The sequence below is a fragment of the Grus americana genome, chromosome 1 (genome assembly GCF_028858705.1).
Source record: "Grus americana isolate bGruAme1 chromosome 1, bGruAme1.mat, whole genome shotgun sequence".
NCBI classification, from domain to species: Eukaryota; Metazoa; Chordata; class Aves; order Gruiformes; family Gruidae; genus Grus; species Grus americana.
Window position 1 is genome coordinate 124,276,140 of NC_072852.1, and position 24,355 is coordinate 124,300,494.

Genomic DNA, 24,355 nt, shown 5'->3' on the forward strand with positions numbered 1-24,355 from the left:
TGTTAAGTCCTGAAAGGATTTTGCTGGGCCTGGGACAATTGAAAGGGAAGCCAATGAAGAAAGAGGAGTCCATGCCAGAAAAAATGTATCTGAAATTTCAAAATTCTTTCAAAAAAACCCCAAAAATTTTAACTTCTGTTTGCAAGTTTCTGAAAATAAGTTCTAAAATGCAAATCGTATTTCTCAAATAATATCGTAATTTGTCTGGGTTTTTGTCTTTTCAGCCGCACTGTGTACTGCTTGCCTCAAAAGAGAATTCAGCCCCAGTGAAGCTTGGCGGCTTCGGGGTAGCAATTCAGTTAGGAGAGTCTGGGCTAGTTGCTGGAGGTAAGAAATTATAAAATATTATGTATGTTGTACTGCAGAGTTCTGTTCTTCCAACACAACCTGACCTGCAAAACAAGAGCTCAAAAATAATCTTTCACTAAAGACTTTGTTGACATTATAAATGCACACAGTTAAGCTAAATTGCTAGCAGAGCATAACATCGTTGTGCATACAGATACTGAATATTAAATCCCTCTGAATGTTACTCAACAGGAGCTTAGTCTGGTTTGATCAAAGTAAAACTGGAAAAAAGCAAAGAATTATCCATTTTAATACAATCTTTGGCATAATTGTTCCTTGCTTGACAAAGCAAATCAAATAAAAATGCTATCAGGATTGTAATGTATGTCAAAGCAATCGAGTGTGGACTTACTACAGCATCCTCACTGCTCCCCTATGTTTCTTAGGCAATTTCTGTCATAATGCTACAGTGTTTAAAAGCAAAATCTTACTAGTTTTCACATGTGACTCTTTTCCGTGTTTTAATATTTCCTTGTAATTATTGCATAAGACATCAATATCTTGATACGTATGTATATTTTTTGACTAAGTGTGTTTTGTTTTCTGTGGATTTTATTTCCTCTAGCTGCCTTCCATATTGTTCCAGACAATAGGGTTATGCTTTAATCAGCCCACACAGATGAAGACCCAATCAATTTTCTGATGCTTTCATTGCCAGAGTAGGAGACCAAAACAAAAGATTTTGCTAGTTTAAATTTTTTTTTTCTTCAAAATGAGTAACTTCCTCTCAGTACCATGCTTCTTCAAAAACTCAGATTTCCTAATCTAATTACTTCAAGGTCTGCATCAATTTGGCTTTTATATGCTCTTTAAACCAAAAAGCAAATCCGATAAAAGCATACCAACAGCTTCCTTTCTCTTCCAGATATCACTAGTACCCTGGAAATATCCAGGTATCTTACTACCTGCAGGCCTGGATACATCTTTTCAAAGAAAATACCCATTCAGTTAAGCTGCTGTTGTTTCCTTAATAAAAAGGTCATTCCTTTCTTTACTTTTCCTGTGTTTCTCAAATTTTCTGTACTTCAGCCACTGCTTTTTTTAGTGATAGTTCCTACACTTTTGTTTATGATTCTCTCATTTTTCTTCTTTATATTCTCACTGAGCAACTTTTTCCATTACTTCTGTTTCAGCTACTCTTCTGGAGGTAGTCAGATACAGCATCCTTTTTTTCAGACTACTAGCTGTCTCGCAAGAAATCTCCAGTTCAACTTGGAAAAAAAATCCTGCATTGTATTTGTCATGTCCTTCCTTTCCTGTTACCATTCACTGTTTTGCAATCCCACTCACTGTTCATGTGCTCAACCTCTGTGCAGTTATCAGTGCTGGTCTGGTCTTTCCTTTTCTGTGTAAAAATGTTTTCATTCCTTTTTGGTTCTGTTTGCAGTACTTACAGAAGCTTCTTTCTTAAGCCTCATGAGTATAATATTTCTCTGTTTCTGTATCTTTTGCCTCATCCATCTCAACTGCTGCCATATCAGGCTGCCTTCACGTTAGGTTTTTTTTTTCCCCTCACTCTCAACTGCCATTTCCACGTTGTAGCCTTTCTGTTAGCACTTTTTACTTTCAGCTTCAAATTTCCTATCGCTTTCAGGGATACCCAAAGTAATTCCACTTCATTTATATACCATGGAAGGTCTCAGTTCTACTACTTGTTTCAGGCTTTCTCCTTAGCAGACTCCTTTTCTCTTTCTTCTCATCTTCCATGCCAGTCTTCATGCCACAAACTACATCTGTTATCTGGCAATTCTTTTCTCTTCCAGAGTCCTACCTGAAGGCGTATTACTAGACAGTCCCTTACACAGCACTTGCAAGATTTTATTTCTTCAACTTTACAGTATCACCCCATACGTGTTATATGAAAGTTAACAATACTGTTTGAACTGGGCTATATATTTATTTTAAAACATTGCTTCTCTGCAGAGTTGTTTAAGTAAGTTATCCATATGCCCTATGGATAAGTTTTGGTTGGTAATAATAAATTACAGGCAGTACTTATTTCTCAATTGTCTCCTAAATGAAATAGAAATTCTCCTTACAGAGAAGTTTATAAGCAGTATAATAACCAACCTGTTCACTGTCACTTTCTTTTTTCTAATTTTTAGTGAAAAACATTGATTCAGCTTAACATAGTCAATTATTTCCCTTTCAGCGTGGCAATTCCTCCATTTGGTGGTTAACACATCAAAAAAGGAAGCTCTTTACTAAGTAAAAGTTATTACGGCATTAAGATTCTCTTACTGACCCTAAAACTCCCTGTGCTTCTAGCCCATTTCAGTGCTCAGTGCACCTTAAAATTTTTACAATACTGAAACACATTGTCTTATACTTACAGCAAATGCAATACTTACTAAACTTTCTGTATCTAGGTAATGTGTATTACCACAATACCCTAGCAGAATATACACATTACTAGTGTAAATCCCTATGTAGATGACCCTGGTGTTCAAGAACAGAATGTTTTATGTTTCCTTATTTTATGTTGCTTGGAGTAGTTTATCTTTTAAACCAGAAGAGGACAGCTTTCCTCGAGAAAAAGCTTGTCAACATTGAAAGTAATGTAACTAGTAAAGTTCAACTGACAGGACCCTTCCCTTAATCTTGCACAAAACCCCAGCCATTATGCAAAAGGTCTTCAATATCTATGATGGTCACTCTCTTTTGGGGTAGTATTTTTCTTCTAAAATAGGAGTTGTTATATCTAAAATATCCAGGGGTTACCACTATTATAAATTTTTTGTCTTGCTTTCATGCATTTGCATTTGTGCCACTTTGCTTACCTTTTTACATTGACACACCTGTGCCTGACAAGACCAGATTGTGCGTAGCCCAGGAGAACACAAGTAGAAGGGAATTTTCTCCCTCAATGTCTTCGAAGACTGCCTTCTAGGGTACAGCTTTTGCTTTGTTTGGGACGACGGAATTTTTTTAATTTAACAAAAGACATCTTTTTTCCAGTGTGTGTAAATTGTTTGGGGGCGAAAGGGGATTTTTGTAATAAAGTTAAACTAAGTCCCAGGTATTGAAAGTAGACCAGTCCCAATCTTTTGATGTAAGTCCAAAGATAGACTTGTGTTGTTTAGAAGGATTATAGCTACAGTGTTCTTTTGAGCAGATAGGGGATTATGTAACAAAAGTGTAAGGGAGCTCATCATAACAAGCTGTGACATCATACTAGATGTCATTAATGCAAATGTCTGTAGAATAGATTTTAGGAACATGACATCAGCTAACAACCCAGTGGAGTTTATTTTTAAGGGAATTTAATTAAGTAAGTACCAAAAAAAAAGGACATAGCCATAACTCATTTTTCATAAGACCAGAAGGGAAATGCAAGGAAATACTTCTTGTTTCACTATGTTTGCCCATAAGCTGCAATGCAGTGAATAAGTAGCAGGTGTCATCATCTGAGTTACAGGAACTTGTTTTCATGAGCTACCATTCTCTGAAGGTCTCTTCTTGCAGTTCTTACGATCGGAAGTGGAAAATTTTGCTAAGTGTACTTCTTTGAAGCCTTGAAGTAGGTACTTTAAGATGGAATTCTGGCAGTATACACAGTAGTTACAGATCATGAAAATTTAAAAGTGAAGTCTTTTATGGAACAGGATGTAGACAGGAAGCAGTCCATATTTGCATGGCTATGATGCAGCTGGAGTAGTGGAACGTCTGGGAAGTCAATGATTTGATAGAGCAATCTCACATTATGATGTCTATCTTCTTCCTTGGACAATTTTTCTTTCAGAATGGTGGTATGAAATGTCACAATATTTTCTGAAATAAATGTGACATCAGATTTATCAGATATCAAATATCCTGGATGCTAAATCTTGGATTTTTTAGCTAGTATATGGTGTAAAAGTCTGAAAGAACAAAAGCCATTGAGTCCACAAGTGCTATTTCCTCCACTTAATCTACTTATTTTCTCCTGGTTTCAGATAGTGCAAAATAAGATAACTGTATAGACCTAGGTCGTATGAGGTTCTATACTAACTGTCAAGCCTTATCTATGGATAGTTAACTGCTTTTCACTTTTACCTTTAGCAGCAAAATGTTACAGGTACCGTGATGCTAATCCAGTCTAATATTGATTTTTATGTATTATTGGTTAGGTCCCCTAAGTTGCTTCAGAATCCTATAGTATCTTCAGGTATCCTAACGCAACCGTCATCATCTTACTGGAAAACATCTTAAATGTTCTTAATCTTCATCAGCTAGCCTTTTAGACTTACTGCAAAAATAGCAAAGGAAGGCATTACCATAAATTTCCCTGCAAATAGACAATGGAATTTGGGGGTGGGGCGGATCTTTTAAGTTCTTTATTTTTGTTTTGTTCCCATCAATGTAGAAAGGATTGTAGAATGGTTTGGGTTGGAAGGGACCTATTAAAGGTCATCTAGTCCAACCCCCCTGCAGTGAGCAGGGACATCTTCAACTAGACCAGGTTGCTCAGAGCCCCGTCTAGCCTGACCTTGAATGTTTACAGGGATGGGGCATCTACCACCTCTCAGGGCAACCTATTCCAGTGTTTCATCAAACTGGATCTTCTTGATGGTTTTATAAACCCCAGTTTAAAAATAATATTTTTGAAATGTTATTTTGTACGCTGCATAGACTTTTTTTTTCCTTTTCATCATCAGTGTCTGAATAATATAGCAAATCTTTCTTTTATTTTTCAAGGTAAATGGTTGTAAGCTGAGGTCCTACACTAGTATTCTTTCACTTAAATGGTAGTGTTTCTTTTCTCTGCAAAGCAAGAGCATTATTTCACTGATTTTTTTCCCCTGAAAAATAAAAAAATTCAAGCCTCTTCAAAGCTTTGCCTCTGATAGACTTTGTTTTATTTAAAAGATACAACTGTGGCTTACTGTCTCTCAGAAATTCCACTTTACATCTGAGTCAATTTGAGAGTGCTTACAGGAGGCTAATGTGTTTAAAAGTCAATTTAGGTTTACTTACTCCATCATAGTTTTATGGCTGAAAAGGCCATTGAATCGATTATTATAATTTGTCTAGATAACATGTGATCTTTGCCTTGTTCGTGTACTGGACACTAATATCCAGTTGTCCGCTTATGCATCTTTTAAAATACATTTTCTTCAGACAGTCTTCTGTGCTGAAGCTGAATTGCCTTTTTTATTTTTTATTTTTTTTTAAATCTATTCATCTTCTCTGTACACCTGCTTTAAACATCTCTATTGTCTGGAGTAATGTGGAAAGGAATTAAAAGTAGTAAAGTATTGACCAGTCTGATCTGTTGTCTGTGATTCTTCGATTCCTTCCACATTATTCTGGACATCCCACTCTTTTAGAAACTCCTTAATTTATGAACATATTTCTTATTACACTATTATGAGAGGTCAGATGGTGATGTTTATTAGTACCTCACATTTTTTTCCTAAAAATTATTTGTTCCAGTTGTTTCCTTATACATCGTTCAGATACTACTGCTGTTGAAAGACTCTCCTTCTGATATCTTGGTCATCAATCCCCTGCCTTAGGGATGACAAAATCTGATTGGGTCTCTGTATATGCTCTTCTTCTTGTGGAAAGCATAGCCCTATTGTCTGGAATAATATGGAAAGAGTCATAGAAACTAAATTATCAAAGGTAAGTCAAAATTTATCTTTAGTGCTTGTGAATGATATCAGATTGACAACACCTGAAGACTGAAGCTCTCTGTTTATCCACAGGAAAAAAATCAGCAAAATTAGCAATTTTATAGATTTCCAGACTACCAACATGCCTCAAAACTGGCTAATAAGAAAGCTTACCTCTAGAAATAAGATGTGTAATGTCTGTATCTATTCAGGCATCGAGTGCTTCCTAAGTCAGCAAATGCTTTAATGTAGTCATTTATTTACAATTAGATGAATTAGATGGAGGCAAGTATCACATTGAATACATACCACTGCTGAGTCTTCATATAGTGATGATTTTCAGTTAATGCTACTCTAGAACAGATAAAAGAACCTAGAAGCCCATAGACAGAAAATCGATTCCAGTCTTCCATATGATTTCTTCTCACATACAGATACAAATGAAGATCATGTATGTTATGCATGCATGCAATATTTATTTAAATAAAATGTTATTTTTTTCATGGGCAGTCATTCAAATATATCCATGAGTGTTCTTATATCCTGAAGAATAAAAGAGCTATAGAAGGCAGGAGTTATCTATTAAAGAGAGAAAAATGCCTTTGCTTACTGTTCATTCTCACACTGCCTCCAAAAAGCTTCTTCCAAAACACCAAAGAAAATTAAAAAGCTTCTAAAATATTTTATAACAATTGAACTGTTGAGAACAATTCTAAAATTTTACACCAGACGTGTTTAGAAGGCAAATTTTCTACTAGACAATTTTCAGCAGAAGTGATACTTTATCTAAAGAGCAGTGAGGATCCATGATTTTAGAAAACTTCGCTGTCTATAGACTTTGTTTATCCTGTTACTGATATTCACCTTACCGTTCTTGTAGTTGCAACACTGGAAAAATTCCTCTCTCTGTAAGTTCATCTGTGCACTCCATTCATTTTGCTGAGCTAAGTGCTGCTCAGAAGTGCAGGTCAGCAGTCCTTGCTCAGGTCAGGTTTCAGAATAACCTCAAAATCATCATTTGCTCCTTTGATGAACCCAGTGAAGTGGTTAGTTGTCTCGAGGGTGACAGCTGCCCCAGGAGTTACTTTAGCCTTTTTAAGTTTCTAATACATACATACACATATATGCATTTTTTTATCCTTTTTAACTGGACAGTTCAAGTCTCAACCAATTAAGTTTCTGTTTGTTCTGGGTTTGCTTTTTCATGGAGATGAAATTGTGATTTCCACCACCATCACTGCCCCCCTGTCCCAAGTATCACGATCATGCAATCTGCACTAAAAAGGCTACAAAACCAAATAATTCTGTAGTTATTTTCACTAATTATAATCTAAAATCAGTGATAAGTGGTAGGATTTTATTAAGTTAGCCTAGACTTCTTTCTCATTTAATTTGTATTTATGGAGTTCTCATTTTAAATTTAAAAGTGAGCATTAAGGTTTAGTAGTACTGATGTTTCAGCATGCTATTAAGTAGCATCCATTTTTCCTTTAGTTTATGGCAGCAGTCTGTTGGGGTCTTAAATAGCTATGTAGAATGTTACCTATATACTGAAATAGTCTAGTCCTTCAGCTTAACATCAAGCAGTTCATTAAAGTGGATTTCTATGGTGTACTGGTTTTGAACCAGGGCAACAAAGATCCAGTTTTCCCACCTGCAATCGAAGTTCTTTGACTTCCAAAGGAGGAGAAGGAAAATTTGGGATGATGCTCAGAGAGGGACAGTGGTTTTTAACCATAACTTCTAAGTCTGACAGTTTGTCTGTAAGAGCTCTTGAGTATTAAGTAAGCGTGCAGCCTCACATTCTGATGTGATGTCACCAGATAAAGCAAAATAGGAACCTTGAAGTATCAAGAGGCTATAATTTGCCTATTGTTGCATAGAACCTAAGAAATAAACCTTGAGAAGCTTGTTCTGTTAGAAAAGAAGGCATCTATGGAAAAAAATTATAATATGATGAAGGTCATTGGTAGTGAACAGAGTGCTGGCAGTGGATGGCTGCTGCATAAGAAATGCTTGCACATTATGTTTTGTCTGCAGTTTTGATAAGGGTAGTGTTGCAAGTTACTACTTGTTGATATTCAGTAATTCTGTAAGTATTTTTGTATTTCCTTGCCCTGTGGTCAGGAATTGAAGTAGAGGGGGAAAGCAAATCTGAAATTGTTGTCCACCATCAAGACCCTGCTTTGCAAAATTTAGGGAAGCTGATTAATGCTCAATTCCAAGAAACTATTTTTTTCTGCATATATTTATGAGGGTGTATAAATAATGAAGTATTTTTCTTGCTTATCAATTTTTGCAAAGTAATTTTAATTTGAAACATTATTTGCTGAAGGGGAGAAGGAAGCAAAAAAATATGCAGTTTTGATACTCTCTTGACTCTGTAGGTTACTTACTTTATATACAACCCATGATTAAATCAGGTAAGGTGATGTTTGAAAACTGAAAATAAAAGAAACAAGCTCTATCTTTGGAGGAAGATTCATCTTATTTTTCCTCATTTAATCAGTATTCTGTATGTTAACACCAGCATAACCATGTGTGATGAGTTGACCTTGGCTAAGGGCCAAACTCCCACCAGCTGCTCACTCCCTCCCCCTCCTCAACAAAGCAGGGGGAGAAAATAGGACAAAAACGCTCATGTGTCAAGGTAAATACATGCAAACTGCTCACCAGTTACCATCACAGGTAAAACAGACTTGACTTGGGGAAAGCCAGTATAATTTGTTGCCAGTTCAAATAAATTTGGGGAGTGGGAAACAAAGACAAAAATGAATACACCACCTCCCTTCCTAGGCTCACCTTCACTCCTTCGCTCCTGACTCCCTTACCCCCCAACCCCGAGTGGTGCAGAGGGATGGGGAATGGGGGGCTGTGGTCAGTCCATAACAGCCTCTCTCTGCCATGTCTTCCTCCTCACACTTTTCTTCTTCTCCAGCATGGGTCCTCCCGTGGGCCGCAGCCCTTCAGGACAAGCCTGCTCCTGCGTGGGTCCTCCACAGGCTGCAGTTCCTTCAGGGAATATCTGCCTGGCCCAGCATGGGGTCTTCCAGGGGCTGCAGGGTAGAAACCTGCTCTGGTGTGGGGTCCTCCGTGGGCCACAGGGGTGTACGTGCTCCACTGTGGCCTCTCCAGGGGCTGCAGGGGCATCTCTGCTGGAGCTCCTGGAGCAGCTCTTCCTCTTCCTCCTGCTCTTACCTCAGGGCTCACCAGCTCTTTCTCACACTTTTTCCTGTACTCCTCACTGCCGGGCAATGTTTTTCCCTTTCTTACGCAGGCTTACCCTGAGGCACCACCATCCTGGCTGCTGGGCTCAGCTGTGCCCTGCTGTGGGCCCATTTGAACCATCTGTGTCCGGCATGGGGCAGCCCCAGCCTCTCCTCACAGATACCACCCTGCTGCCAGCACCTGGACACCTAAACACCTACACCCAACAACACTATTGTATTGCTTATGTTGTGTCTGTTGCTGCTCAATAGGCTATTTTACACCATAGGAGAAAGTGCAGGATGGGTAACTGTTTGCAAGGACACATTTTCCTCAGAACAAGATTGTCCTTCACTGTACTGCAAATGCCTAGCACACTTAAATGCATTGGTGAAAAAAACAACCACTAAAAACAAAACTCACAGCTTTAGGTCTACTTCTCACAGCACATAGTAATTTTTTTACCATGTTGTCTCTGCAGTTGTTTACTTAAAACACAAAGAAGGTCCTGAGCTGGGAGGAGTGGCACATAATTATTGAAAATACACATTAAATCACCTTAGGTATTATTTGATACATGGGATTCTTAGTTTCATTAACTACTTGATCCCAATGATTGTATATCTCCTTGAAGTTTGATGCCTCTTTTAAATAACTTTGTTTGTCCTTGTGACGTCTTGTCTTCTGGTGATTTCTGCTGCTTGTCTTTTGAATAACCACTTTTCTCTAGACTTCCCAGATTTCATAACTGCAATTAGAAGGCCTGGTAGGAAGGCAGAATCTTCACAGTATATATGATTTTCCATTCATATTGATAAAAAAAGATTTGAACGAACTTTATTACCACAAATGTTGTTTTCAATGTGTAAGAAAGGTTATACCTGCTCCAAAATCACCCAAATGCCAGGAGGTTTACCACTGTGATAAATAAGATTAGGGTAAGCTAGCCTGCTCTGCGGTCTTGCACGATGTCTTCTGTGCTACAGATTTTCAGACTGTGGTATGCATACCACTAATGTGACATGAGCAGTCTAAGTGATGTACAAATGCTCTTTGAACAGGCAGGTGTTGCTGCTTATGTACATGCAGAACCCAATACAGAGCCGGAAATGTTGATGTTTTTGCTGTTGCAAATGATGACATTTTAGGGGAAAAAAAGTTAGGAAGCACATATAGATAGAGATTGGCAGGCACATAAAAAAAAAAAAAAGGGCAAAACCCCCCAGAGTTCTCAGCAGCTTGTGCGTACTGGATATATATACTTTCCATTTTCCTTCCCTGTCACCCGGCATCTGAAAGAGAGAGATTTAGGGTCATCTAAGGAGATAATTCTTCCGCTCATAGTTGTGAACTTGAAGATTTGACTTTGAGGTTTCTCAGGCTAAAAGATACATCATAAGCCTATAAATTGTGTAAAACCAACAAGAAGAATTAGTAATCTTTCCTTGTGTCCATCTGTGTCTTTCTCTGTCCAGCGTAAATATCCTTCCTCTTCCTTCCATGTGAGGGATGGACTTGCAGCATCTTGCTGTTTTATTCTCTTTTAGCCTGGGAAGGAACTACCCCTTTGCTATCACGTCAGTCTAGACTGCATGGACTTTTTAAGATGCTGACCTAGCTTAGAGGTGAGGTAGCGTTCCTTTGTCACAGGCAGATTCCTAACATTTGTTTGGCAGAGGGTTTGCCTCATAAACTGGGAATTAAAAGGTTTAACACAAAGCCAGGCGAAGAAGTTTGACAACGGTGTTGTTTCTCCTTAAGAACAGTATGGTGAAAAAGCTACCGTCTTTCTGTCAATTTTTTAATCCTTGTAGACGCAAAAAGGAGTGAGCGGAGACTAGTGAACTGCGCACGGTTAGATTGTATTCCTGCATTAGGTGGTATAAACGAAGGATGGTCTTTACTGAGTAAGCTACTGCCAGGTAGTCTCCTAGGTGTTTGTTACCACTGCTGTGACTTAGCTAACTCACATTCAAACAGTGTGCAGGATAGGGTAGTCTAGCAAGAGTCTCTTTGCCACACAAGACTGAATTAAATACGCGCTGTGCAAACATCTCGGATTCTCTAGGCTGCACTGTAAACTCTCCTAGCCAGCACAAAGGTGCTGCAAGCCTGGAATGGAGCCTCCGAAGCCCACTGTAGTATCAGTGAGCAAGAATAATTTATGAAGTTACAAGTGGTAACGCTTTGCTGTTTACAGTTGTGGGTTTTTTTCTTCTGTCAGTACTCGGTGGAACCAGGGTGATTCAAAGACTTAGAGCGTTTGTCAGTGTCAGTGGTGCCCCTGAGCACTCAAAGCTTCTTGCAAATCCTTTGCAGTGGAAACAAACCTCTTTACAATGAGAAATATTTCTAGGGACAGGTAAAATATTTGTTGCTTTCATTTGGCTTAATGTGTTACATAGAAATTGAATGAAGTCATTCTAATTGGTTTACCCACCCAAAAGATTAGTTGGTACTAAATATGTTTTGGTTTTATGGGTATACCTTCATTACCAATGCAAAATCAGTTCTGTCCCAGAACCATTACTGTGTGGCACTTACTGAAAGCACTCTGCAAAACAAATTAGCGTTATCTCTCTATCTGCAGTAAGATACTGCCTACTTCAAAGAAATAAACAGCACATTTGCTAGCATTTTGTGTTCTCATTGGCAGTTTTAGTAGAGTGGCTAAGGTTTGGGCAAAGTGTCAGACCAAACTATGCTCTTGCCAATTATAGGCAGGTTTTTTTTCAAGTAAACAGTGTAGACTAGAACTCTACACTATCTTTGTATGTGCTGTCTGGATAAATAATTCCTCTTTCAAAGGTTGTCCAAATTGATATTTTTACTTTTATATGCCATGTTTCACTGAAGAATTGTAGTGCTTTTATATAAGTCTGGTTTCACAGTCTGCAGGGTAGGATAAAATATTCCTCAATTTATAGAAGTATAAATCAAGCAAAAGAGAAACTACTGATTTGTCTTACTGGATGTATTTAATAACTACTAAACTTTAAGAAAAAAGAATTATGTTAAACTTTTAACTGATGAGCAACACTTAGTAAAACTGTTTTAGTTTAATGCAGTGATAGTCTTAATTTCTGTGTTTGACACACATCACTTTGACTTAATCTTGTTTTTATTTCCATTTAGGACGTGTAGGAACACCTCATTTTATGGCCCCAGAAGTGGTAAAAAGGGAACCTTACGGGAAGCCTGTAGATGTTTGGGGTTGTGGCGTGATCCTTTTTATCCTGCTAAGCGGTTGTTTGCCTTTTTATGGAACCAAGGAGAGATTATTTGAAGGCATTATTAAGGGAAAATACAAGGTAAATAACGGTATACCCGAGTCCTTTTCTAGTGAGATGAGCTCTGCTGGTAAAACTTCTGAAAGTTGATTTTTGTATTATTTAGCCTGGTTTAAATGTGAAGCTTACAGAAATCTGTCTGTGTTGCACAGCAAGAGAGATGATTTTTTTCTCTCCAGTCTGTGTTGTTCCTGCTGTGTTTTGTATCAATGGTAGGAATTAGAATACAGGAATATTTACTTAGATGAAATAATAAATGGGTGCAACAACTAGCCCGTAATTGTACATTGAGCTCAGTAGGATTACATAAGGCTTAGCTGTGAAGTATAACATACTGTATGTTACCTTAGGTTTAAGGATCATTTAAAATTTTTAATCAACTAAAAGAACTATCATAAAGGCCGGTCATCATACTGCCTTGATTTAAAACAAAATGCATGTTACTGTAAAGGTGTAGTTATGCATTTTTCTTTTTAGTACAGTATGTAGTAAAGTGCAGCTGATGATTCAAAAGGAGCCACTTGCAACTGAAAGCAAATCGGTATGCATGCATGATAAGCATGTTTGACAACATAAGCGTCCTAGAGCCATTATGGAGACAAATTTAAAGCTTCAACTTTACTATTTTTCTGATTTTGTCGAAGATCAGTTTTGTTCTACTTTGCAACCAAGGTCATACACGAGCTGTGTATTAGCAAACTAAAAGTGGAAACTGTCTGATACTCTGTAATACGGTTTAGGACATATTTTATTATATGAACTTAACAGTAGTCTGCTAAAATGTGACAGCAGTGGTACTGCACTTAGTCAGGAGCATATTTGTCATTTTTTGAATGTTGTATTCCTAGAAACAGCAGGATTTCTTCCTGGCGCTAGTTTTGGGAATGCATAGACTGGTAGATGTTCCCATTTCACTTTGTGGAAGATTTCTTTATGGAATCTCTTAAGCAGCTAAAACCTTCTGGAAGCATACAAGTTAACTTTTCTTTGTTTTAAAAAAAGTCATGGGCAGCACATTGTGTCTTCTCAGTTCCTTTTCTGTTCCTGTTTCCACAATAATATGTCTATTCAGTGAAAATAATATAAGGATTTCAAAACAGTCTTGCTGCAAATTTGCAATTACCTTCATTTCATTAGAGTTGAAAAAGAAATGACAAATCACAGCTGTAAATGTGCATTTCATAGCCAGATAATGTTCCTGAGTGCTCCAATTTAAAGCAATCATTTTTCATAAAGACTGATTTTAAATAAAATGGACCTTTTTAAATGAACAGATTATAACATTGAAAAGAGTCTGGCTATCATTTTGAATTGTCATTTAGTACCTTGTAAAATTAGCAGTGTACCATCTAAATAAAACTTAAGTTCTTCATAAATTAAAAAAAAATCTAGAAATAGCTTAAGGATAGAATCCTTTATCACAGAAAGCATTTTCTTACTTTAATGTGTTTTTTTCGGGTGTCCATCATCTTGACTAGTTGGACACAAACTTGCATATGCACAAGATGAAAATATATTCTAAATCATCCTTCACATTGTTCTCTCCTAAAGATACAGTTCTGCTCTAAAAAATGCTGCAATTGCTTGTATTGTTGATCACACATCAGTATGCTTTCCTACTTGAGTGGCTGAAGATGCTTAACTCTTGTAAAGTTGAAAGGAGTTTATTGGGAAGAGCCATTGTCCATGATGCCTGTGGCCCAGGACCAGAGTAGTTCACAACAGGCATTAGCTGACTCCCTTCTTACTAAGCATCACTGACATAAAACTGTGGGTTGATATAGAGAGACTGTTATGCCATTCCTTACATTGATTTCAGGAGAAGATTTAATTTCTATGTTTATCATATGCATAGTTAACTGTCAGACAAAGCCAAATTATTTTTTCTTTTTTGAGTGGTCACTTTTATCTGAACAAAATGTAGCATATGTAAAAAATTACACTGTGATTACAACATGATACCAAGGATATGTCAGCAGTTATGTGATACAGTGCTCACTGTTTTCAATTTTTTATGCCATTTCAATAGCAGCTAATGTACACTAATGAAGTAAGGTTTTTTTCTATAGTCTTATTACTAATTTAATTTCTTTTTTTCTTGCTTGTAATCAGATGAATCCTAGGCAATGGAGCCATATTTCTGAAAGTGCCAAAGATCTGGTACGCCGCATGCTTATGCTGGATCCAGCAGAAAGGATAACAGTATATGAAGCACTGAATCATCCCTGGTTAAAGGTAGTGAAAGCAGCTGTTTACATAACAGTTTCCTCTTCAAGGAAGAAAAAGATTTGTTTCCTTGTTTCTCTGAACTTTTCAAAGTAGACGTGACATTGTACAAAATGTGTGATAATAAGCTTTAAATGCTTTCTAAGATTAGAGCCTGAGATTTTGATAATTGCCAGGCTTGAACTCCTGCTTAACAGCAAAAGCAAACTCACTTAGGCATCTTTGGCAGCATCAGAGTATAGGGAGTAAGGCTGTGTAGAATAAAGCTTGAAGAAGGTATTCATCTGTCTTTCTGTGCCTCTCAAACTCCAGAAGAGTAATTTCTGACCTCTTTGCTCAGTCATATCAAGTCCTCTTTCCTATCACGCACATAGCCGTGCAGTTTATCGCAGTACATTATGCTACTTAACTGTGCTGCTCTCTTACATTAGATCCCTGAAATATCCCACCAGAGTGAAGGAAGTATGTAGTGGTGTGTTGCTCAAAAGTCGCTGTAGCTACATAAAATTATGTGGCATCCAGTCATCAAATAATTTTTCAGTCATGGCAGAATTTACAACACAGTTTGAGCCAGTGGAAGAATAGTTGCTGGACAATCAATGTTAACAACAGGAGCAGCAGAAATTACACCTAGCTTCTCAGCAGTCCCATTAATAGGCTGTGCTAAACATCAGAGTTGCAGAATGATGGGTGTGTTGCAGATCTAAAAGGTGGCAAGTACTCATGCAGAGCATTGTATTTTCTTTGGCAGAAGATAATGAACTAACTATTTTTCTTTGTTATCCTCTATTTCTTTTCTATAGTGTGGACCCAGGGTAGAGGGAGTCATAATATCATTAACTTAAATAAGGCACTTATTTGGAAAGGATGCTATTCTGGTGTCTGTTCCTAGACTGTTTATAGGTTCTATATGAGACAAATATTGGCACCAAAAAAACCCACAAGAAAAGAACCTGGGAAGCACAGACTCATATGTTCTTCTTCTCCCTTCAAGTGAATGGTCTAACTAGTAGTGAACAGCATCATTCTTCCACTTCCCTGCTCTCTTTCTGGCTCTGGCTCTTGTATTCCGAGCTGCAGAATGGTCTGTCTAATCTAAAGGAGGGCAGGAGTGTGTGCCTCTCGGAAATAACAGTGGTTAAGGCAGTCTTCTGAATATTGGGAAACTGTGGGTTCAAACCTTTCCGCTCAAAAGGAGCCAAAGTTCTGTCTGTTCATCTGGGGCATACATAGTGCATCAAATATTTCAAAGAGCATAGGAATGGACACCATGTTTGGGAATCCCAAATGATCATACTCCAGTGACTGAGGCTGTGGTAAACACAAGTGATCTGGTTTTACCTGCTTGTAATTTGACTTTTTGCCTCACTTTCTGAACTTACCCACATTTAAATGTCAAAGCAAGGGGGTTTTGAGGGTTATTTTGGCAGAAGACAGCCATTTTTGTTGTTTGAGCAACTAAGCTGATTAAGCTTTTTAAAAAGATAATTCTGTAATGCGAAAGTGCAAGTTCTGCCTATATAGTATAGCGCTTTTGATGTCTGTGGTCTCTGATCTTCCTGTTACTTGTTGAAAGACAAAGCAAGGAGAGAGATTTAGTTTGATTTAACTTTGTTTCCAAGCATAGGCCAGCATTCTGTCAGTCAGTCCTCTCTTATTTTTGCCTAAGATAAACTGCCTTCCCTGCTGACTCAGAATTTTCTTCTAAACCATTTATAGATAGCAGCCAAATACAGCATGAGACAGAGACATCTTTAGTGCTGTAAAGAGACTGAATTACTTCTGCCAGCGATTTCACTCTGATTCAGGAGATGCATGCAATGAACTTTTACGTTAAATTAATAAGTGTACGTAGCTTCTGTAATGATTTGGAGCAGGGGAAGAAAGTAGTCAGCTGCTGCAAGTTCTGCCCCCACTGTCCACTGTTCGTTGGCAAATTTTTCATCTGCATCTACAACAGAGAATTGTTCCTGTAAGCTAGCACCTCGTGTCCACCAGCCATCAAGCTGCCACTTCCTGCTGTGTTGGAAATGTACCCATCTCCCAAGTTTACCTGAAGTATCCCTTAAAAGAGTGCGTGACGACGTTGCTTCACTGGGATTTGTGAATCCCGAAAAGCAGAACTACTTTGTGCTTGCCAGCTTCAAAGTTCAATGCTAGCCACAGACTGACTAACAGCACAACAGTAAAACAGAAGGCTAGGTCTTACTACAAAGTGGGAAACAAAATTACAAGAAGAAAATATCCCTGGCCCAAGTTCAGAATTCCTTCAAAATATTTTAATCCCCCTCAGTTTCTTGAAGTTTTCCTTAAGTTGCAACAAATCCTCATTCTCTTCAGGATACATATTAGCTGGAATATTTCTGGTCTAGTTTCTTAATGTCAAGAGAATATTAAGAGCTTGTATTTAATCTTTCTTTTGTTTTGTTTTTTTCTGGGTTTTTTAAGGAGAGAGATCGCTATGCATACAAGATTCATCTTCCAGAAACAGTAGAACAATTGAGAAAATTCAATGCAAGACGAAAACTAAAGGTAAAATGAATGTAGTGTTAAAACAATATAATTACATAACTTGAATTTTGTGTGATACTTCATTCATTTTAAAAGTACTAAAAGAAATCTATGCTCTGAAGACAGCAATAAAATAAAAAGTTGAAACAGGCCTTCACAGTTGTTTATTGCAATAATGTCTTGTTAAGGCCATTTGTCCTCTTTCTTAGAGCATAGTTTTCCAACTAAATTTCAGGGCAAATTGTTTGGTTTCAACCGAGGTGTGTATGAGGTCTTCATCTTAAATCATTCAGTAATTCTATGTAATATGAATTATTGGAGAGGAGAGAATATTACAATGCCTTCTGTTATTATTGTATTATGTTTATAATAAAAGGAACATAATAATGTTTTAATGTCTCTTTTCAAGAAGAGTAAAGATGTATTCTTCCGTTTATCCCCTTTATGTTTAGCTATCCACAAGATTCTTTCTCAGCCGTATTGAAAAGAATGTTAACATTTTAGCCCAAAGTAACATGGTTTCCCTTCAGTTCCTGTCTCGGAAAGTTTAACAGAAACATTTTTAAATTTACTGAAAGGTTGAGAAAATTTTAACGGAAACATGCAGCATTACAATTCATGAGGTTTTTTTTATAATTTGTAATAAAACACAGAATCAGATATACACCCTGGGTTGCTGCTTTGCAAAAGTTTAATGTAGCTGCAAAAACTGGTGATTAAGATACAACAGTTGCCATAGTTCATGATAAACAGCACTTTCTCTTAGGCAGTTTGTATGTCCAGGTAATGCTTTCCTTAAAATGTTAGCTAGTACATTTTAGAATATGACCTGTTTTCATGCTCTAGATGCAGTTTCAGGTTTTTCCCAGATTTCTTCCTGTGGAAGCTCCTGAGAGCTTTTATACTTGTGCTATTTGTTTTCTACCATTTTATCCAAAGCACTCTTCTGCAGAATGTTTCCTGAAATTCTTTGTTGTCCTTTTTGGCTACTGCCACAACTGTAAGACATTAAAACTGAATGTTTACTGAACAAGTAAATATATGTCAGAGCAGATAACCATTTTTCTGGCTTTGTACCTTTCCATGTAACACTCATTCTGGGAGTCTGAGATTATTACATTTTCATATAGATATGTTATGGATGTCAAATATCATAGGGCTGTCAGTATCAGATTCTGACAGTTTCTCAAATAACGACATATTATTTTGGTTTAAAGAGGGGATTTTTATACTTGCTAAGCAACTAGGCAAGTATAGGCAAGAGGGAAAGAGAAAGAAATTAGTTACTTTGTTTACATTGTATTATGGGGATGTATGCCTCACATTTATTTTTAAATGTTTTCCCATAAAGACTTGTTCTCATGAATACCCTTGCAAAGAATATGTTTACTGTTTATTAGAGTAGAATATGACCGGCTTTTCTGTTAAATATGGTCACTGGTAACAGTGAAGCAGAGCTGAAGACTATAAAACTCATTTAGTCTTCAGTGAGAGAAGGTCAACACACGAGAGACCTTGGGACACTGAGTGATCCAAGGTGTCTGGAAATGTTTCAGTATCCTTCTTTGTGTAATTTAGACTTTGTGGGTATTTTTATTCAGGGGGCAGTACTAGCAGCTGTGTCAAGCCACAAATTCAACTCCTTCTATGGTGACCCCCCTGAAGAGCTGCCAGACTTCTCTGAAGACCCCACCTCCTCAGGTATTTTAACAGAAAGTATATTTACTGCAGTCAACCTGTCTTAATTCTATACTGACTATTGTACCAAGTATTTACTAATTTCTCGTGATTTCATGAAGTTGCATATTAAGTTAAAGTTTAAATGTGAAAACATAAATAATTTTCAGTTATAATGGTGATGGTGACTCGAGAAAATGAAGATAAAATCTCTGCACAGTTCTAAGTTTCTACAGAAATTCTGACTGATTTTTTTTACTTCTTGTATGTACAATTAATTACAAATAGTGCTATAACCTCATATTGCTCTTTATATTACTTGAGTGTAAAAGCTTATTGAAATTTTGTCTTGAATTCTTAGGCAGGAGCACGGTTCTCACACCTTGCTAATAGTTATTTATAAAAAGAAACCATTGTGTACCAGAGTTTCTTGACCTCCTGTTTTAGAGAACAGTATGATTAAGATGTCTCCTCTTTAAAGCACACTGGACAGTATTTCTGATACTGTAACCCAGACCCCCAAATCTTCGGAGAGAGACAATACATGTACTTCAAGGACCTCCCGACATACTTCAAAGGTGAAGATAATACCTTTGCTGTGCTGTGAGCATGTAGCTAGGCCTTGGGCAGGACAGTGATCTTACTCCAAGCAGTCCTTTTGTCCTCAGCCCATATTCAGGAATTTAAATAACGCGGCAGTCCCTATACTAACACAGCCCCGTCATAGTTACGGATCTTAATTTTGACATAACATTACTCACAACATTTGCAGTGCAAAAGTCTGGGTTGGGCTGTCTGACCTAAAATTAGGATTTAGGATCAAGTTAAATGAAGTTTTAAGAAAAATCTAAAGCTGATAGGATTCTCTCTTTTATTTTTCTAAACAACTTAATAGTACTGGCAGAATATTTTGGCTATACACTGACTTTACTAAAAGACATTTCAGGAACTTAATTACATGTGCTGAAGTGCTGTGTGATAATTCTCTTTCCCAATACTTTTACAGGTGAGAAAATTAATTATTGGTTGCATATATTAAGTGTTCCTTTTCTGCTCTTTCATATGAGGAATTAATTTTTATAAATTATTTCCATGTCATTGATACAGGAATTGGGGGCAATTTTATTTTTTTTATTTTTTTTTTTTTAATTTTTAAATTTCACTTCTTGGAATTCGAGTTTGAGTACTTAGATTAAAAGATTACTTTATGCTTAGAGATGCACACTGCTCATGATTTCCATAGAAGTGAATGGGGATCTCAGATCGTTTATTGCACATGGGTAATCACAGCTTCATGGCTTATAACTTCAGGCAGCCAGCCTTTGAATACTTGATGTACTGATAAGTAGGGAACCATATCTTCTTTTAAAAAAAGAGTAAGTTGTTTTTACTTCACCCAGAATTACTTACAGTGCTTTAATGTTTGTTTCCAGCTACTTCCCCCATTTCAGTAAAATGAATAGGCCACCAGCACAATTGGCAGTGGCAGCTTTCCTAATCTAAAAACTGCAGTTCCTCTTTCCAGTCTCACATCAACAGGACATGTGTCTTCCTCATAGGATGATGTAATTGCAGATATCAGTATACAGCAAAGATACAAATTCTATTTTTTTCTGCTTACAGAATACATGAGTCCAGTACACATGTAAATTCTGCAGAATATCTGTGCTGGGTCCACTGTTACCTTGTGTTCATCTCTGAAATAACTGAAACGGTAGCTTGAATTTCTCTGGAAAGCATAGTTATTTTCTAAAATAACATTGTTGATCTCACTGATGGGAGATCACAGTGATCAGGAAACCGTACTGAGTAGTTTTCATAATGTTTCCATGACTGGCTACATTAGCTGATAAAATATTTAATATCTCAGGATAAACACTGAAGCTTGCAAGAAAAGATAAGCCACTTTCAGCTTCTGAAATTGCTTGATATGGAAATCTAGTTTGTTTCCTCTTCAGAAGTACACTAATAAAGTTTTCAAATATTTCTAGCTTGTAAAGATGAGCTCGTGATGATTCTAAACTGAACTAGTTGATAGAAATTAGACATAAAACTCTTGCATTGCAGTAGAAACTTGACTATCTTAACTTTATTTAAGTTTCTTTCCTAACATCTCATAATGTTATTCCAGATCATAAACTCTAATGAAGACCATTTAATATCTTAAATGTTGCTGCCTGTTTAATCCTCCCATAAAATTTCATGAAGCTTACCATTAAAATTAAATTATTTGTCAGAAATGGGCAAATGTGGAACTACTGAGATAAAGATGCAGAAATGTAAATGCTTGTTAGGTTATGCAAATTGTATATCCTGTCCTCCTCCAGGTCTTTCTAAACACTGAAACAGAAAATTTCAGTTCTGTCTTTCTTTTTGATTAATCTAGATGTGTTCTTCCTCAGAGTGCAGTGGACCTGGGGTTGCTGGACTCTTTGAGCATGTTCCTGTACTACCAGAGTAATAGCCTGGGATATGAAGGCACTATAGGTAGCAAGTCAGATGACTTTCTTAGATGCAGAGTCACAAAGGATATTCTTGTCAGAGAGCTTTCCAATGAAGGTCAGCAAATTGCATAATTAAATTAGATGGAAATGAACCCAGATACATTTAATTTAAAGTCTACCTGGGATTTTTCTTTACACATCTTCCTTTCATTCGTACAGAATGTGTTAATTTTTGGTTCCCACAGCTTGTTCTGGGTGATCTGTTTCCTCTTTTGTCAGCAAATGTCCTCTGAAGGATTTATCTTAATCCCACTGTCATTCTGTTGGTAACATGGCCGAAGTCAGTCTTGCTGAATTGTGAGAGAGTATGATAAAGGCTTTTAAAATGGTTTGGAAAAATAGGTGAATATTTATTAAACTAAAATGTTACTTTACTGCTGATAGGCTGTGTTCAGTAACTTCTTTAGTAAAGCCATTAAGCAGCTGAAATGACAAGCGTCTTGCAAATGTGTTTTGCTAGAATATAAAACATTTGACTTTCAGGTTGCCTGTCTTCAAGACACTCTAAAATGTCAATTTCCCAAGGCAGTGACTGCTTTGGGTATTTTTAATATGCTGAAACAAACATAAATCAGAAGTTAGCAATCAGCAGCCCTAAAGGCTAAATCTGGCGCAGGAGAAAAAACTGGCCCAGTGGAGAGTATTTGAAGCGGACCATGAAATGAATTAGGTGCTGGAGAGATGCACAATCTGGTTGCCCTCTGCTGCCCTTCCCCGTCCTACTCCCTCCCCTCTCCCACGCCCTCCCTGGCTCCCCAATCACCGGATCGCACGTTAGATCACGACAGAGGATTTACTCTACTTGTGTCATATGCTGACTGTTTGTCCCCTAACGGAGAGTACAGAGATATAATTTTCAAGTGTTTTGCTGACAGTGCCTCAGGCTGAAGAACGAACATCACCACTGTAAAGCTTTTCATTTTTCATTCTTTTGCTGCTTCAGCCCCCCTGTGCTGCAGCAGCCCAAGGAAAGGCTGTGGAATTGTTTGACATTTTGACTTGGGGAGCTGAATTCAGGAAGACCATTCAGTTTCCTTTGGAGTTTTAAGTAGGTTCGGGATGTTTAGGTTTTTAGGTCGACAGTTAGAAAAGCCAATAAATTGAAGAGGTTTTTTATAACTTTGTATTTCCAAAAACCTTTTTGTAGCCACATTTTCAGAACTACTGAGTCAGTGTTAGAGTTAAGCCAGTGGATAGTCCATAGTCTTTGGAAAACCGCATAACTGATTTTTAGATTAAAGCCAATCTTACCTTTTGGTTAAAGGACTTTCCTCTGTAATGCCTGCTTGAATTGCTTGGTTTACAGTGCTCATATCCTGAAACACGGCTACCAAGTTTCAGAGTAGCTTTTCAGTGCTAACAGCTCTAAATTCCTGTAAGGCATTTTATAATGCTCTGTTTCAGTTTAACCACAGAGAAAGTACAGCAGCATGTTTTATAACAGGCTGACTGACCAAAAGTACTTATTTAGCCTAGCCTAACAAATAGCACTGCTGCAGTACTTCCTGACCTTGTGCTTTCTGAGCTCTGATGAATCTAGAAGCAATGGTTTTGCATTGCACAGAAAGCAGGCACATTAAGTCCCCGTCAGTGTTTCTAGCTTGTTTTCCCAAAATGCAAGGCACAAATTTCATGTGCCATTTTTATAAATGCATTTTGATATTTTGTCTCAGGATCGCTGCATGTAAATTGAAATTTTCATTCTTTTTTGTCTTGTCAGAATCTATATTGTCGTATCAAATGAGAAAATTGTTAACAGCATGAGATCATGATTTTCAAATTTGAAAGTAATAATAAGGGGGAAAAAGCTAAATCTGATAGTCTTTCAGAGTGGGATCAAACAGCAAATGTATGGCACGTTGTAAGATCACTGTTTCCAACATACATGGAACTAGCTTAACTCACAAGTTAGTGAGTGGTTAGTAGTTTCATGGGGTTTAGATTCCATGAAATATGGGCAGGTTGGATGGGGCTCTGAGCAACCTGGTCTAGTGGAAGGGGTCCACCAGCAGGGGGGTTGAAACTAGATGGTCTTTAAGGTCCCTTCCAACCCAGACCATTCTGATTCTATGATATTAAAAGCCCATATCTTAAAAACTATCAGTCTCATCGGCATGAGGAAGAAGAAAAAATACTGTTGTTATGCAAAAATTACCACTGATTTTGTAAATATTTGCAAAGGGTCTTGTGTAACATTTTAAAGTATGAGTGCTTGGAAAAAAAATTGCATTCGCCTTATAATTTACTGTTATTAATTCCTTATCTAGCATTACAGGTATAACTGACTATCAGTTTTGAGATCATGAGTTTGAGTGTTTCCAGTACTCCATTATCATTATGATTTTTGAACTATTTAGTCTTTGTTCTGGTATGCTTAAATACAAAAACTTTTAAGTATATAAAGTCACTGTTAATTAAAATCAATAATAAAGTGGTTGTATTTCTAAATGGTTCTCATAATGGTTCTCACTGAAACTTCTGTAAAAAAATAATTTCAATATAATATTGCTAAATTCTAGTTAGTAAATATAAGTATATTAATTAATATGATCTTACGCTTCATTTGCAGTACGTTGAAATAGTTTGTCAGTTCACATCTTGTGATATTCTTACTTGAAATCATTTTTTGTCCATGAGTTTTTAAAAATAGCTTGACCAATGTTGGAAAAATTCTGGTATTACAGATCCCTAACTGCATACATGTGCTGCCTTCCCAATACCAAGTGTTTGTTTTCCTCCCATCCCAGTCTGCAAGTCCCATTTGCTTCACACTAGAAACCATTTTAAAAAAAAGGGGGGGGGGGGGGGAGGGGGATTCTTGTCAGTTTGTTCATACTATTTTGTGGCTAAACTAGTGTGCTAGGTTGCAGCTTTATAAATCGCTTGTTCTGAAATCTTCATACTGTTTGTTGTTTGTCCAAATGCTGCCTTCCTACTAGGACTTCTAGCAGCAGAAAGTAGGTATCCCTTTGTTTTCCTTTAAGGCATATCATTC

At 37.2% G+C, this 24,355-nt stretch overlaps 1 protein-coding gene across 9 annotated transcripts in view; it reads left to right on the forward strand.

The window, feature by feature from the left end:
- Positions 1–24,355, forward strand: part of CASK (calcium/calmodulin dependent serine protein kinase) — a 225,369-nt gene that overhangs the window by 127,210 nt on the left and 73,804 nt on the right. For 5 of the 9 annotated variants that reach the window (XM_054802304.1, XM_054802342.1, XM_054802297.1 and 2 more), the window contains exons 6-11: positions 225–327; positions 12,288–12,463; positions 14,555–14,677; positions 17,117–17,200; positions 18,781–18,880; positions 24,300–24,317. In XM_054802304.1, the coding sequence (XP_054658279.1) occupies positions 225–327; positions 12,288–12,463; positions 14,555–14,677; positions 17,117–17,200; positions 18,781–18,880; positions 24,300–24,317 (604 nt within the window). The remainder of the gene's footprint in view (positions 1–224; positions 328–12,287; positions 12,464–14,554; positions 14,678–17,116; positions 17,201–18,780; positions 18,881–24,299; positions 24,318–24,355) is intronic. The other 4 variants (XM_054802375.1, XM_054802313.1, XM_054802322.1 and 1 more) reach the window with 1 other exon arrangement.